The sequence below is a fragment of the Pagrus pagrus genome, assembly GCF_965226575.1.
Source record: "Pagrus pagrus genome assembly, chromosome: 13".
NCBI classification, from domain to species: domain Eukaryota; kingdom Metazoa; phylum Chordata; class Actinopteri; order Spariformes; family Sparidae; genus Pagrus; species Pagrus pagrus.
The window spans coordinates 8,954,300-8,968,263 of record NC_140197.1 but is presented as its reverse complement, the minus strand read 5'-3'; the positions used below and the strand labels follow the sequence as shown (position 1 = coordinate 8,968,263).

General features: G+C 42.9%; 1 protein-coding gene across 6 annotated transcripts in view; it reads left to right on the top strand.

The window, feature by feature from the left end:
- Positions 1-2,288: 2,288 nt before the first annotated feature.
- The window catches only part of caskin1 (CASK interacting protein 1), a 97,913-nt gene continuing 86,237 nt past the window's right edge, over positions 2,289-13,964 (top strand). For 5 of the 6 annotated variants that reach the window (XM_084372050.1, XM_084372049.1, XM_084372047.1 and 2 more), the window contains exon 1: positions 2,289-3,163. In XM_084372050.1, the coding sequence (XP_084228176.1) occupies positions 3,070-3,163 (94 nt within the window). In that variant the 5' untranslated portion in view covers positions 2,289-3,069. The remainder of the gene's footprint in view (positions 3,164-13,964) is intronic. The other variant, XM_084372051.1, reaches the window with a different exon arrangement.

The window sequence follows — 13,964 nt, the reverse complement described above, 5'->3', positions numbered from 1 at the left end:
CTGAAATGGTCAGAAAAAGACATGTTTTACTCATATTTGGCTCATTCTCACAGTGACTCAATTGTTATAACAAGACTAATCACTGAAAGCCCTCCTAGGAAGTGTATGCTTCGTGGCAGGCCACTTGAGGGCAGTGTGTTTTTCTAGATGCTTCACACACCGTCCCTACTTCAGTTCTTGTTGAATTAAAGGACATTGAAGTTTCAAATAAACATGGTTTTACATGGGGAAAAAAAACCCACTCACTGCATGCTGAACTAGAACAGCTATTAAAATCCCTTGTCAAGTACATACCAGCATGAGTCACTGCACAAGGAGATGCTTTTGGTTGGAAATGGAAAGAGATTGTGAAGATAAATCTTATCAAGTGATTAAAATGTTAAATTAAAATGTTTACTAAAGTATCATGAAATTGTTTTCTTATCCTATATGCATCTGAGCAGTTTACACACACACACACACATAGAGAGATTAGACAGACAGGTAGAAAAAGAAAGAGAACAGGACTCTCTTTTACTGTAATGTGGTGTGGTAAGTTGTTCATATACAGAATCCTGTCTCAAACCAACTGCTCCTGCCGAAGCATTTTAGAAGAAAGACAGTCCACAGAGAGGGTGGTGGGGTGGTGCAGGTAAACTCTAAAAAAAAGCATTTGTGTATCAAGCGTTAGAGTTAACACAGCTCCAGGATAGTGAGCTGCTTTTGCATTAACAGAGACAGATTTATAAATACTCTCTCACTACCATATGGGCTACTCTTCAGTGTTCTTACATAACTCACTGGATATGTGGAGGAGGCAGAGAGCAGCATCCAAGCGCTGCACACTGCCCACACACACACACACACACACACACGCACACACAATAGAGAGGAGAGTGGAGTTAAAAATCTGGAGGAGGTTGGACAGAGAAAGAAGACAAGTGAGATGTTGCAGTTGGAAGTCAGGGTCAAACTCAGTGATATGTGCTCTTCTTTCTCTCTAATTGTCCATTATGACCACAGCATATGGACATTCACTGCAGGGTATATGCAGAAACTGAATTCTTGAAAATGTATTAAATAATCTAAATAAACTCAGTATATGTGAAACATTTTAACAATGTCGACATTTTGGAAACAGCGTTTAATTGCTTTCTTGCTGAGTGTGATGAAAAGACTGATACCACTCTCATATTTCTAGCTCCAGTGAGTATGAAGCTACAGCCACCAGTCAATTAGCTTAACTTAACATAACGAATGAAAACAGGCGAAAACAGCAAGCTACGCTCTGTACAAGGTAGCAAAATCTGTCTACTAGCTAAGTTGAGCAAAGCTAAACTGCTGCTGGCAGTAGCTTCTTAATTGCCATATAGTCAAGAGACTGGTATCTTAACATCTAACTCTTTGCAAAAAAGGGATTGAACGTATTCTAAGAAATTACAGAAAAAGATGTAGCAAATCTGCCACATTTCACAGTGAAATTCCTGTCAGAATGTTAGCTAGCCAGCTAGCACTTGGACAGACCACATGCAGAATTGCAATACTAGAACCAGTAGGCCTAGTAACAATAACAGAAATTTCTTACATTTACTTATAATTATGATAACATGTCTTTTATTTCCCTCTTTTTTATTTTTTGTAATTTGCTTATGATTATTTCATTTGTGGTTGCCTGTTTATCTCTATATATATTTTTTATATCAGTAAGGCCAGGCCTATTCAAATAGTTTTCTTTGTTTCTGTTGCCTGTGTCAGATGTAACCAAATTTAAAAGGGAAACAATGAATAACCATTGCTTGTTTCATTGGTGTTGGTTTAAAATTTGTCATTACCTGCTGCTTACTGGCCGCTGCAAATGTCTGGACCAGCTAAATTTCTTGGTTTTAAAATATGGCCCAATTGAATTTTTAATTGAATGGCCCTGAGTTAGGCTATATATTGGGGGGTGGGGGGCATTTGAGCATATGTGGGCCCCCCCATCATATATGTGGTAATTACGGCCTTGATTACATGTACTACATTACATGATATCACCTGGGGGGAAAGCTATGACGCCAGTGTAGCTAAAATAGCCTAATAATAATAATAGCCTACATGGAGCTAAGAAGAAGAAGAAGAAGAAGAAGAAGAAGAAGAGAGATGGACACTTTGTCTGTGCCTTCGCTGGCAGCTGAATAAATCTCTGCAGCCTCTCTGTAAAGCAAAGAGAGAGGGCCACAGGAACAGAGCCAGGGAGAGATGAAAAGGGAGGCGGGAGAGCACCGCGCTCCTGGTCCGCCCCCAAGTTGCAGCACGAGCCATTTAGCGGTACGAGCTGGGCCAGCTGTAGAGCGCGCGGGCGCGTGTACGTGCCCCCCCTCACTACCCCTGCCCCCACGCGGAGAAAATCATTACCAAATACAGAGCCCGAGCGCCGCACGCGGAGCGATGGCTGCAGCAGCAGCAGCAGCAGCAGCCCTGGATTGTGTTTACGACGCAGAGCACGAGAGCGGAACCACCGCGGGAGGAACGGACACCGCGCGCACCCGATTTTTAAACGCACAATCATTTACGCGCACTGTCTACGAGTGAGCCCGCGAGGCCAGTCGCTACATCAGTCCGCCTGACGTCTCCTTCTTCCAGCGAGGACCGCCGCTGTTTTCCGTTCGGTTGGTCGTTGTTGTGGAGCGCAGCTGCAGGGACCGCGAGCAGCCTCCGGCCGCGGATGAGGAGCGCGAGCAAACCGTGAAAAGGGAGACATTCATCTCCAGCGTCACAATATCACGCACGCGACGCTGTTACTGGAATCTGGAGCGGCCCAGTAGCCCCCCGGTCCCGTCCCCATCCAGCGGTGCTGCGCTTAACGTGGGGAACCCGAGAGCATCCCTCCATCCCTCCCAGCCTATCCCTCCCTCTCTCCCTTCCCTCTTTCTGCCTCTCTCACCCCGTCATATGTCAGTGCTCTAGGGGGGTCTCCTCTAGTCAGGGACCAGGGGGGAGGAGGGAGGTTGTTCGTGGCCGCGGTAGACGCACCCTCCGCGTCGGTGAGGCTGGGCTGAAGCGCCGCTGTGCCGGAGGATGCTGCGGGAGTAGAGCGGCTCAGAGCGGAAGATGGGGAAGGACCAGGAACTGCTGCAGGCGGTGAAGACCGAGGACCTGCTCACCGTGCAGAAGCTGCTGCAGAGGCCCCGGCCGGGGAAAGCAAGTAAGACACTCCATCCTGTTCTCAGATACTAACACAGCTATCTTTTCCTTTTGAAAACCGAACCACTGAAGGCGAGCAGTTGAAAGGCTTCTTCTCACATACCATTGCTGCCTGTTTGCTACTATAAGGCCTAACTGATGATGATGATGATGATGATGATGATGTTTGTGCACGTATGTGTGTGAGATGGAGAGAGAGAGAGAGGGAGAGAGAGAGAGAGAGAGAGAGAGAGAGGAGGGGTTGTATGCATCTGGGTGTATCAGAGAAGATTAGTGGTGTGATTGGAGACTGACAGCCCATCTTGAGACCCCTGCCTGAGTGCACTGCAGCAGAGAGAGAGGGAGAGAGAGTTGTGTTCTTGGATGAGGGATTTGTGTGACCCTGTCTCGCAAGTGAGGGATGATGGCATTGGCCTTGTGATATGTTGAGGTTCAACATCACCTTCATGGACAAACACGCAAAAGGATGCATGGGTGGTTAAACCTTAAGTGAGGAGTCGAAGCTGACTTCTGTGTGACTCTGCGCTTTTAATTGTTTATTTTCTGCAGGCAATGTAGCTCTACAACATCCAACAATGTTTCGCTTCGACAGCCCACTCTAATGTGTGGGCAATACAGACTGAAGCCAGAGAGAGAGCTGCAGATAGATGATTATGTAGAGGCTGCTCGCTGCCATACGAATACTTTCACCTGATAGATAACTGGCTGATACAGTTATCTACAGATGGGGATGGATACTATAGAGGCCCAACTGCACGAAGTACAATTTCTGCAGATTTCAAATATCAAAGCTCAGACACAGAGAGTTATTCAGTTCAAAAACACATTTAAAAATCATCCCTTTTTATCAGATCTCTTGAGCATCAAGTGATTGGATCTCCTCACTGTCCAATTGCTAAAACTGTTCCAGTCAGGCAGGTTTGCAGCATCTGACCCTGTGCGAGCGCTGGAAAGGCTCCAAGCAGCCGGTGGGCCTAATTTGAATAAAATGAGCCGGTGTTGATGACAAACAATGGTCCAAAATTATAGCTTTCTTGTGCATGATGACTTTATGGTTTCAGTTTTAATTATGGAGCAACAATCAGAGCATTATTCTCATTGTACATATGAACAAAAATCACTGCCACTGAATAAGACCTAGCTGTAAAATCCTTCTCTTTGGGTCGCTCGTTTTAAAGACCCTGCACACACACACACACACACACACACACACACACACACACACACACACACACACAGGTGTCTTCAATTATTCTGGCTAATTAGACCTGCGTGACACCTGTTATGGGCCTCTAATTGAATCTTTCATGTAGCCATAAAACACTCAATGTGAGTTCAATACTGGTGTCCTGGTCCAGCCGAAACACCTCATTTTCTCAAACCTTCATCTGTGATTTTTATATATCCGGAACAGGACCAAAGCCTGGGACTAACAGTGGAAACATAACAAGAGAAAACACAGAAGAAGAATTAATAAATCTTTTCAGATCTGTCGGAGAAAATTGATCTGAGTTCACCCAAAAATAAAAATTCAGTCATTATCTACTCTACCCCCATCCCGAGGGAAGGTCCGGTGACATTTTTTGTAGTCCACGAAACATTTCTGGAGCTTCACAGCAAAACAGCATTGCAGCATTCTCCTAAACAACTGAAGCAGATGGGGACATTAAAAAAGAAACATAAATTGGCTTCATAAATCTCGTCCAGAGTAATCCACTTCTCCAGAAGCCTGAGATCCCAAATTGATTTGAAAAGAAGTTATTTACACCCTAAATGCGCAGTCAGACTCGTACTTCCACTGCAGACATGGTGCATGCTAACGCTTTTAGACTAGCAGTGAAAGTGATCTCCAATAGGATGCAAATATTTTGCATTTTCAAATCAATTTGGGACCTTGGGGGTCCTGGAGACTTTGGTTACACCGGACGAGATGTATGGAGCCATTTTATGTTTTCTTTCAGTTGTTTTTTTTTACGTCTTAAAACAAGTCCCCATCTACTTCACTTGTCTGCTGCAAAGCTGTTTTGCTGTGAATCTCCAGAAATATTTTGCGGACTACGAAAAATGCATCAGACTTTCAATTTGGATGGCAGTGAGTAGATAATGTCTGAATTTTCATTTTTGGGTGAATTTATCCTTTAATCTGACATCATGTGTACAGAAAACATCACTCTGATGTGGACTCGTGTGTACTTAAGCTTACTGGTATTGTGCTGTGCCACAGATGGCAAAGCTCACTGTGCAGGTCTCAGTGAAGTGCAGCACACGGCCTCTGAGCAGTTTGTAGCAGTCAGTGGGGTGCACTGCATGCCGGCAGGCTACAGCGGTGCAGAGCGCATACAGGAAACCCCTCGGATTAAAGAGAGTCTGCAGTCTGTCTGGTGAGAAATGCAGACATCCCCTGACTTGAAAAAAACAGTTGGTAGGGTCCAGCATTATTCAGGTACTGCCCAAAATAGCGTGTTGTTGAACTCAGTTGAGTACATTATGTACACATCACAAAATAACCTTTAGGCTACAGTGAAGTGTGCTCCAGCTGGAAGCCCCTCTCAGACTCTGTTCAGTACATCACATTCAGAGGGCAGGTAAACCCTCAAACATGTTTTTATTAGGCAGCAGCCAGTGGCCTTCAGCACAGTTGTGCACCAAATGAAAGCCAGCTCTCAGTGGACAGCAGTGCATACAGATGGCAACTATAGCAGAATATTCTGCAGGTGAAAGAGGCACTAGCCCGACTTTACTTATTGCTAATTAGCGCAAAGAAGGTGCCCTGTGTTTATTGTAATCTATGTGTTGTAATTGTTGTACCATATATGATGCTGCTGCAATGAGTTCATCCCCGAAGGAATCATTAATGTGTCTAATTCATGTAGAAACAGTCTAGTGAAAACAAAACCTTTGGGCAAGACTGAAGAGCTGTACACACTGGGACAAAATAACATGCATTTTAAAGGCACATAATGCAACAGGATGCATTAGAGAACAGGCCACTGTAGCACAGCTACATGTGTGAAGATGTGTGAAGATGTTCAAGCAATTTGATGGGTAATTTTGAGACTATGTTAATGTTTTCATGACAGTAAGAGCAGTGGTGGAAAATAACAAAGCACACTTAAAACCATTTCACAATTTTGAAAATGGACCTGAATACTTCTTCATCAATGCAAAAGGCGTGGACAAAACAACAGAACACCTTACCCTCTAATGTAATTTAATATTTTGTGCAACAACTACAACTTCCAAAAGTCACAATGCAGGCATCTCAAAACATAAAAATATTTAGGCATGCTTATGCTTACAAATTTTCGGGAGGAATGTCTTTAAAAAATACAATTAGAGAGCTGTAAATTGAAAAATAAAATGTCTGAACAGAAAAATAAATATGATTGAATCTGCCATAATTGCTCCAACTTGAGATCTTCTTAGGCTTCACTAGGTAACATATAATAACCATCTCTAATAAACAGCGAATGTATAGTTAACTAAACTTTAGTTAACAGTTATTTCATAAGCATTTATAATTTATCTATTAAGCTTTATTGTGAAGTTGCAACTGATGTTTATAAACCTTTGCAACTGCTTCATAAATGGTGTCTAAAGCATTTAATTGTTTATTAACACTAAAGTAACTATTAAATTATGTTACAATCATTTATTAATGATGGTTATTATAAAGTGCCACCGTAGTAATAATGTCAGGCTGACTGTGTTCCATTGTCATGTATTCCTGTTGCTTCGTCTACTTCCTGCGTACTCGTTGTATTTAGCCGAGCAGCATGCAGGCAGACACGTCGGACAATCAATCATTCTTCTGCCATTGAGTGACACAGGCCGCCCTCACTCCTCAATAAACACTTAATCACTTCTCATCATCGTCAGATCACTGGCCGACTAAAACATTTTATGGTTCCATCCTGAGGTTTGCCCTTCTGTAACTTACATCTCTGCCTGCCGTCCGGCCTAACGAAGGGTCTTTATGTAAAAGCAGCATCACAGCCTGTCCCTGCTCCGCTCTGTTGTGGCATCTCTCTTCCTCTCTCTCTTTCAAAGCCTGTCAGCCTGCTGCGAAGCCCTGCCTCTCCAGCATCGCAGTGAATTGTATCATCTGTATAATTGACAGCTAACCCCACCACAGAAACTGCTTCGTGCCGGACAAAGTGTTTAATATGCTCTGTGAAATTTCATTTGTGGACGTGAAAAGCAAAACAAAGCTCCGTTCCTGAAAAGCGGAGTGTTTTTCAGGGGATAGGCTGCAGAGCGTCTGCAGGACATTGATATTGCATGAAGCCGACTGAAGGCCGTTCTTCTACACTCAAAACACAAACAGGGCAGATAGAAGCAGCCAGGCAGTAATGACAGAGTGGAGCTGAGAGTCCCAGACAAACAGCGGGGAGGTGTAACGCTAGGCTGATGTTCACACAGACCTGTTTGTCATCTAGCATTAAACACAAAGCTCACAGGACAGCTGTGTGTGTGTGTGTGTGTGTGTGTGTGTGTGTGTGTGTGTGTGTGTGTGTGTGTGTGTGTGTGTGTGTGTGTTGGTGTGTGTGTGTGCAGTAAGGAGAGAAATGTGTGTGTGTTTTGTGGTGGTAATCGGTGGATGTGCGGTTGAATTGTGTGGGCAAAGAGGTGCATATGTATGTGAAGGAGACGTTAAGATGTGGTTGTGTGTGTGAGATGGATCTGGCAGAGGCTCTGCCCTGCTGCAACTCATTTACTCCTCCTCAGGCCAGACATACAGTCTGCACATATTCACCTGCATCACAGACACACACACACACACACACACACACACACACACACACACACACACACACACACAGAAGAACACACTCATGCAGGCACATCTGGCACCATCTGGAGGGTCATCATCAGTTTGCTGTCAATGTCCCTTCTGCACGTGGCACTAGACGAGGTCGTGTGTGTGTGTGTGAACATCGAGCAGACCTTGAGTGTGACCTGAGGTCTGTGTTTGCTAATGGGCTGTTTCAGTGTTTGTGTGTCAAAGTGGGTGGTGTAATCTATATTGATGGCTGTTTATTGTGGGTCATTAAAGGCTGTGTGTGCCTGTATGTGCGTGTGCTCACCAAAGAGATTTGTCTGTGTGTGTGTTGCATCGGTGAAATGATTAGGATTGAACCTCTGGTACAGTACCCCCCCTCCTCTGTTTCCTGCCATGAGAGACTGACACATGCTTCCACCGCCACACAACGCTATCTGCCTCCTTCCTTTTCTCCCTTTGAAGCTGGGAGAGATGCTAATGCTCACAGACCTCCCCCCCCCCCCATCTTTCTGTGTTTATGTGCGTGGCTGGCAGAGGAGTAGAGCAGATGATTGCATCCACACCAGTGCACATTCACAAAGGAGCAGACCGGCAGAGAGGAAGCTTCACATACTGTCAGCCACAGTCTTCATATTGGTTAACTGTGCTCTGTCTGCAGCTATACACTCCGGTGAGAGTGTGAAGAAGCTTATTTTTGCATTTATTTTTTAGCTGGTGCGCTTATATTACATAGTGCACTCCATTGGATTATAAGCTCAGTGGTGCCCAGGATGCTAGTGTGCTGCAGTGCTGTTATTAAGTGCTGGAATATAACATGAAATAATATGATAGTACTACTTTATTAAAGGATTTCATGTTTATTTTTCACAGTCGGGAACAAAATGGATAAATACACATAAAGTGGTGTTTTAAACAAGCTTCTTTTATGCACTTATTGAAAAGTGTATCCCCAACAGCCAACGGGTGAAGGGGAATTCAGATCCTTTAATACTGCATTTTGATTAAAGGAAAAGTTCGCTCAAAAATTTTAATTCAGTAATTATCTACTCACCCCCAGCTCATGCACCCACTTCAGATGGGATGCACGCCAATGCTTTTAGCTTATCAGCTACAGTAATGATTTCAGCTTAGAAAAGGGTGTAAATTACGCCTTATCAGATCAATATGGGATCCTGGGGCTTCTGGAGACTTACACCGCATGAGTTGTGTGGAGCCATTTTATGTTTCAAGTTCAAATGTTATGTGGACTACAAAAACTTAATGCAACTTTCCATCAGCATAGGGGTGAGTGGTTAATGACTGAATTTTCATTTTTGGGTGAACTTTTCCTTTAAAATAAAAACAAACAAAAAATTCAGGCATTAGCGACCAAGATAATCCATAGTTTGAGTCAACGGTCAACCTTAAAAAATGTTATAAAGATATAAGATCCTATATTTCCAAAAATTCAACTATAATCGAACCTTCCATGGCTTAAAAATCCCTCTTGTTTCAAACTCCACACACTCAGTCAAATACTCTCATTTGTCTGTCTCATGTTCTTGTTGTTGTTGTTCTGCATATTTTATTAAGTAAATGCAGGGAGGTAATGACTTAATTGTAGGAAAGTGCAAAACGTGACTCTCCCTCAGACAAAACAAAACAAAAAGAACAAATTAAAAAAAGTTCAGACAGCAGTCCCTTGATGACTTTCAGCTCTTGCTCCTTTTCGCATCTGTGCTGCAAATGATGTGATCTCAGGTCACACTGACAGTTGGCATGTGCCATGCCGAGTGCTGCTCCTGACCCGTGTGAAATCGGCCATGTGTGCTGTTTGAAGAACAGAACAGAAAACAGGATACCTAACCCCGGTAATGGAGCCATGGAATACATTAAATAATGATCAGATGATTTGTTGGTATAAAAGCTGAACAGTAGTGAACCATTTATAAAATCCATGAAGTAAGCCTTAGATTTCAATATTATGACCTTTTAAAGTTGATATGATGAACCTGTTAGGAAACATTTGCCTATTTATACATCCAGCAGTTATGTTAGCATTTATTGGTTTCTCTACACCTGATTAATGCAGTCTAATTTAATGTTCACTCTCGTTTTGCTCTGTTTTGGTCTTCACCAATTCCAGAGGGAAATATCTAGTTCTTTAGCTGCTAGATGCTTCACATTTTCACCAGCTAGTTGCTACCTTTTTAGGTCACTGTTTGACTATCTGCTGTTTAGTGCTGCAGGTAGGGTACAGTGAGTTTTTAGAGCTTTTTTGTTGTTGCCTGCTGTGACCGAAATTGTTGGAAAGAGAGTGGTGAGACGCCAGAAATCCAAAAAGCACTTAGCGCAAGATGCTAAAACACTATGGATAGCTCAAAGGAGGTGTGGAGTCAAATGATAATTCTCTGAGCCAACTGAGCTACTGGGGCGCCCTGAATGTGTTGTATATGAAACATCAATCAGTAAAGTAACAAGTAACCTCAGCTCCCAGACAAATATAGTGGAGAGAAATGAACTCTTTCCTTCTAACATGTTGTGAAACTGATGTATGAAATAGCACCTTCAAATTGTCCTTAATTACAGTACTTGAGTAAATGAGCTCTGTTGTGTTTAATCAGTGCCAACACAGTGTTGTACAGAGAAAGCTAAGTACATCTGATTTATTGGGAATGATGAATAATGCCTGTGTATTTATTCCAAAACATGGCCAACAATCCAAAAGAAACCATAACGCATTAATTATAATGACTGAATGTGCTGTGATTCACAGATTGTTGCATGCAAGTAGTGATTCCATTTTAATGTTGCTTCAATTTGATACAATTATTACTGCGCAATATTTTTTTTATTGAATTAGGAGCTACTTTGAACAGAGACTTGTAACTTAAACTTTATTCAAAATCATCCATTTTTGACAAATGTCTTCCTTAATGCAGTTCACATTTCCAGTGCAGATTATCCAGGACATGTATGCTGATCTTTACTATTATAGTAACTTCCTCAGACGAGATGAGGTGTGCGTTGGGGGTGTTATAGTGGTATCATATCAGAGGGCCTTGAACACATCATGTAGAATGAGGGGGTTTATTCCAGCATGCTGTGTTCTCTCTGTTACACACAATGGCGGCAGCACGACTCCTTGTCGGAGCAGAGAAACTGCCTCTTATTCATAATAAATTCAGATAACCTGCATTTATGGCAACACATCTGTTATGCATTTGAGACAAAATCAGGAAACGCTTCACTTATAAGTCTGCAAGTCGATCAGATGCACCTAAAGCAGCTCGTATTAAACTTATTTGCACAGAAAAGTGGAATATATGCATACAGTTTGATTGATTAATTGAGTTTTTCTTGAAAACACAATTAGAAGTGATAATAATGAGAGGGTGGAGGTTTGGCTGGTTGAGTTTCCTGCGTTTTCCTTCAAAACACCATCGCTCACCTCTCTGCTGACTGCCTCCATGATTGAATTACAGAACAGATGGGGGTGGGGGGGAGAGAGAGGTGGATGGATATTTTTGCTTTGAGGCAAAGAGAGAGAGAGAGAGAGAGAGAGAGAGAGAGAGAGCATAAAAAGAAACAGGGAGAGGGAGAGATATCTTTTAGTCAGAAAAAGAGGAGGTGATGTTTTTTGATGAGCGGCTGGGATGGATGGAGGAGGGGTGATGACGGGCTGAAAGTGATGAAATACCGAGCGAACAAGGTGATGAAACAGAGGGATAGCTGAATACTGTCATTTCCACCTTATTACTGCTGCACACGTCAAGCCTCTATGGCGCTTTCTCTCTCACACACACTTACTCATCTGCACAATGCACTGCACCAAAAATAACATCCGCATAGTTTAACGGGTCAGTGGCGAGTTCAGGGAGAATAGGAGAACGAGGAGAGGTGAGGAGATGGGAGGAGGGGAGAAGGAAAGGAAAGGACAAGGCGGCACAGCTAAGGAAATGAAAGGAAATTATGTGACAGGACAGTAGAGTAAAGGACGGCAAAGGAGGGAAGGAAAGGAAAATACAGGAATATAATAATATGACAATAAAGTAAAGGTAGAAAACTGAAAGATAAGGGAAGGAAAACATGTGAAAGGAAAGAAAAGAAAGGAGAGAAAAAGAAATGTCAGGACAGGGAGGTAAAAGAGAGAAAAGGAAAGGAAGGGACAGGGGAGGAAAGTAAAGGAGCAAAAAGGACAAGTAAGAAAGTAAGTAAGTATGACATTAAAGTAACTTAAAGGCAAAAAAGCTAATTAAAAGGACAAGATAGCACAGGAAAAGAAGGAAAGGAAAGGAAGAATAGAAAAGGAAAGGACAGGCGATGAAGGAGAGAAAAGGACAGGAATTGAGAGAAAAGAAAAGGACAGGGAAGGGAGGAGACAAGAAAAACTAAAAAAGGAAAAAAATAAAAAAGGAAAGTTTGACATTGAAGGTAGGGAAATGAAAGAGAAGGAGAAAGAAGGAAATGGATTGGGCAGGGAAGGAAAGGAAAGGAAAGGTAATGACAGGGAAAGAGAGAGGAGAGGAAAGGAAAGGAAAATAGAGAAAAGGAAAGGGTAGGAAAGGGAGGACGGAAAGAAAAGGAAAGAAAAGAAGGGACAGGGCAGGGAAGAAGTTGAAAGAAAAGGAAAGGAGAGGAGGAGACAAGAAAAAAATGGACAGGAGGAGAGGAAAGTTTGACATCAATGTAAATTAAAGGTAGGGAGGTGAAGGAGAAGGAAAAGACAGCCTGGGAAAATAAGGGAAAAGATAGGACAGCGCATGAAACAATAATAAAATAAATTACCAAAAAGGAGAGGAAAGGAAAGCAGTAAGGGGAGAAGTGGGAAGTATAGGAAACGAGAAAAGAATGTAAAGGAGAGGAAATGCAGATAAGGAGGTGAAGGTGATAATAAGGAGAGAGGCACTACACAAGGTGGGACAGAAAAAAAGTGCTATATGTCAGATGAAGTGCGACATTACACGTAATGATCAATAGAAGACATTCTATTCTATTCTATTCTATTCTATTCTATTCTATAGCAACTCCAGTGCAGATTAACAGGACAAGAGGGGACGGGGAGTAAGTAGTTTAGTCTGGATAGAAAGACCACCCACAAAATGAGAGGGGCAACAGAGGTGAGACCCCCCGTGCTCCATCAGCACCGATTATGGAGGTGGCATTAACCGCCTACTGTACTGGCTTATGCTCACACACACGCACGCACACACACACACACACACACACACACACACACACACACACACACAAAACACAAAACACTCAAACACATCGTCCCCGCCCATTATAGGACTGGCACAGAGAGGTACAGACTGTGTTGGAATTTACATTATCAGTGTGTGTGTGTGTGCGTTACAATTGTTAAGATGGAAGTCAAGCAGACAGGGGACAAAAGTTGTCACGCTCACACACACACACACACACACACACACACACACACACACACACACACACACACACAGACACACACAAACACTGAGTCACCCACACACACAGTTTAATATTCTTTCAAAATCCTCTGCAGACATGAGACTTGAATCTCAGAGATATGAGGGAGACAGCTGAGCCATGTCATTTGAGAGTTGTTATGTAACTAATACAGTAGCTGCATGCATGTGTAGGTGTGTGTCAGCTCTTGCAAGGTGTGTGTACGTGTCTCCTAAAGAGCTGCTGCAGAGAGCGCCTGTGCTTTTACATCGCCTTGCAGGATTTTTCCACTCACGCCCTGAATTCATAACATTGAGTGTACTCTCGCTGCTTTAAATGAATGTTTGAGCAGCTAATAAAGGCAGGAAATTATGCATTTTTCAGACTCAACTCCTAAACTTAAACTAACATGGTCCGGACAAGGTTTTACTGTACTGTACGTGAGAACCTTGTAGAAATGTTCCACCCTACACCCACAGTGAATACATTTAGCATCGCCTTGGGACTTTGTGAATGAATGCTGGGGCTCTTCCTATGCAAGTGGCAGCTATAAACAGGGCTGTGACACAGTTTGGGTGCGAGTTCACATCTTGGGAGGATGTGTCATGCA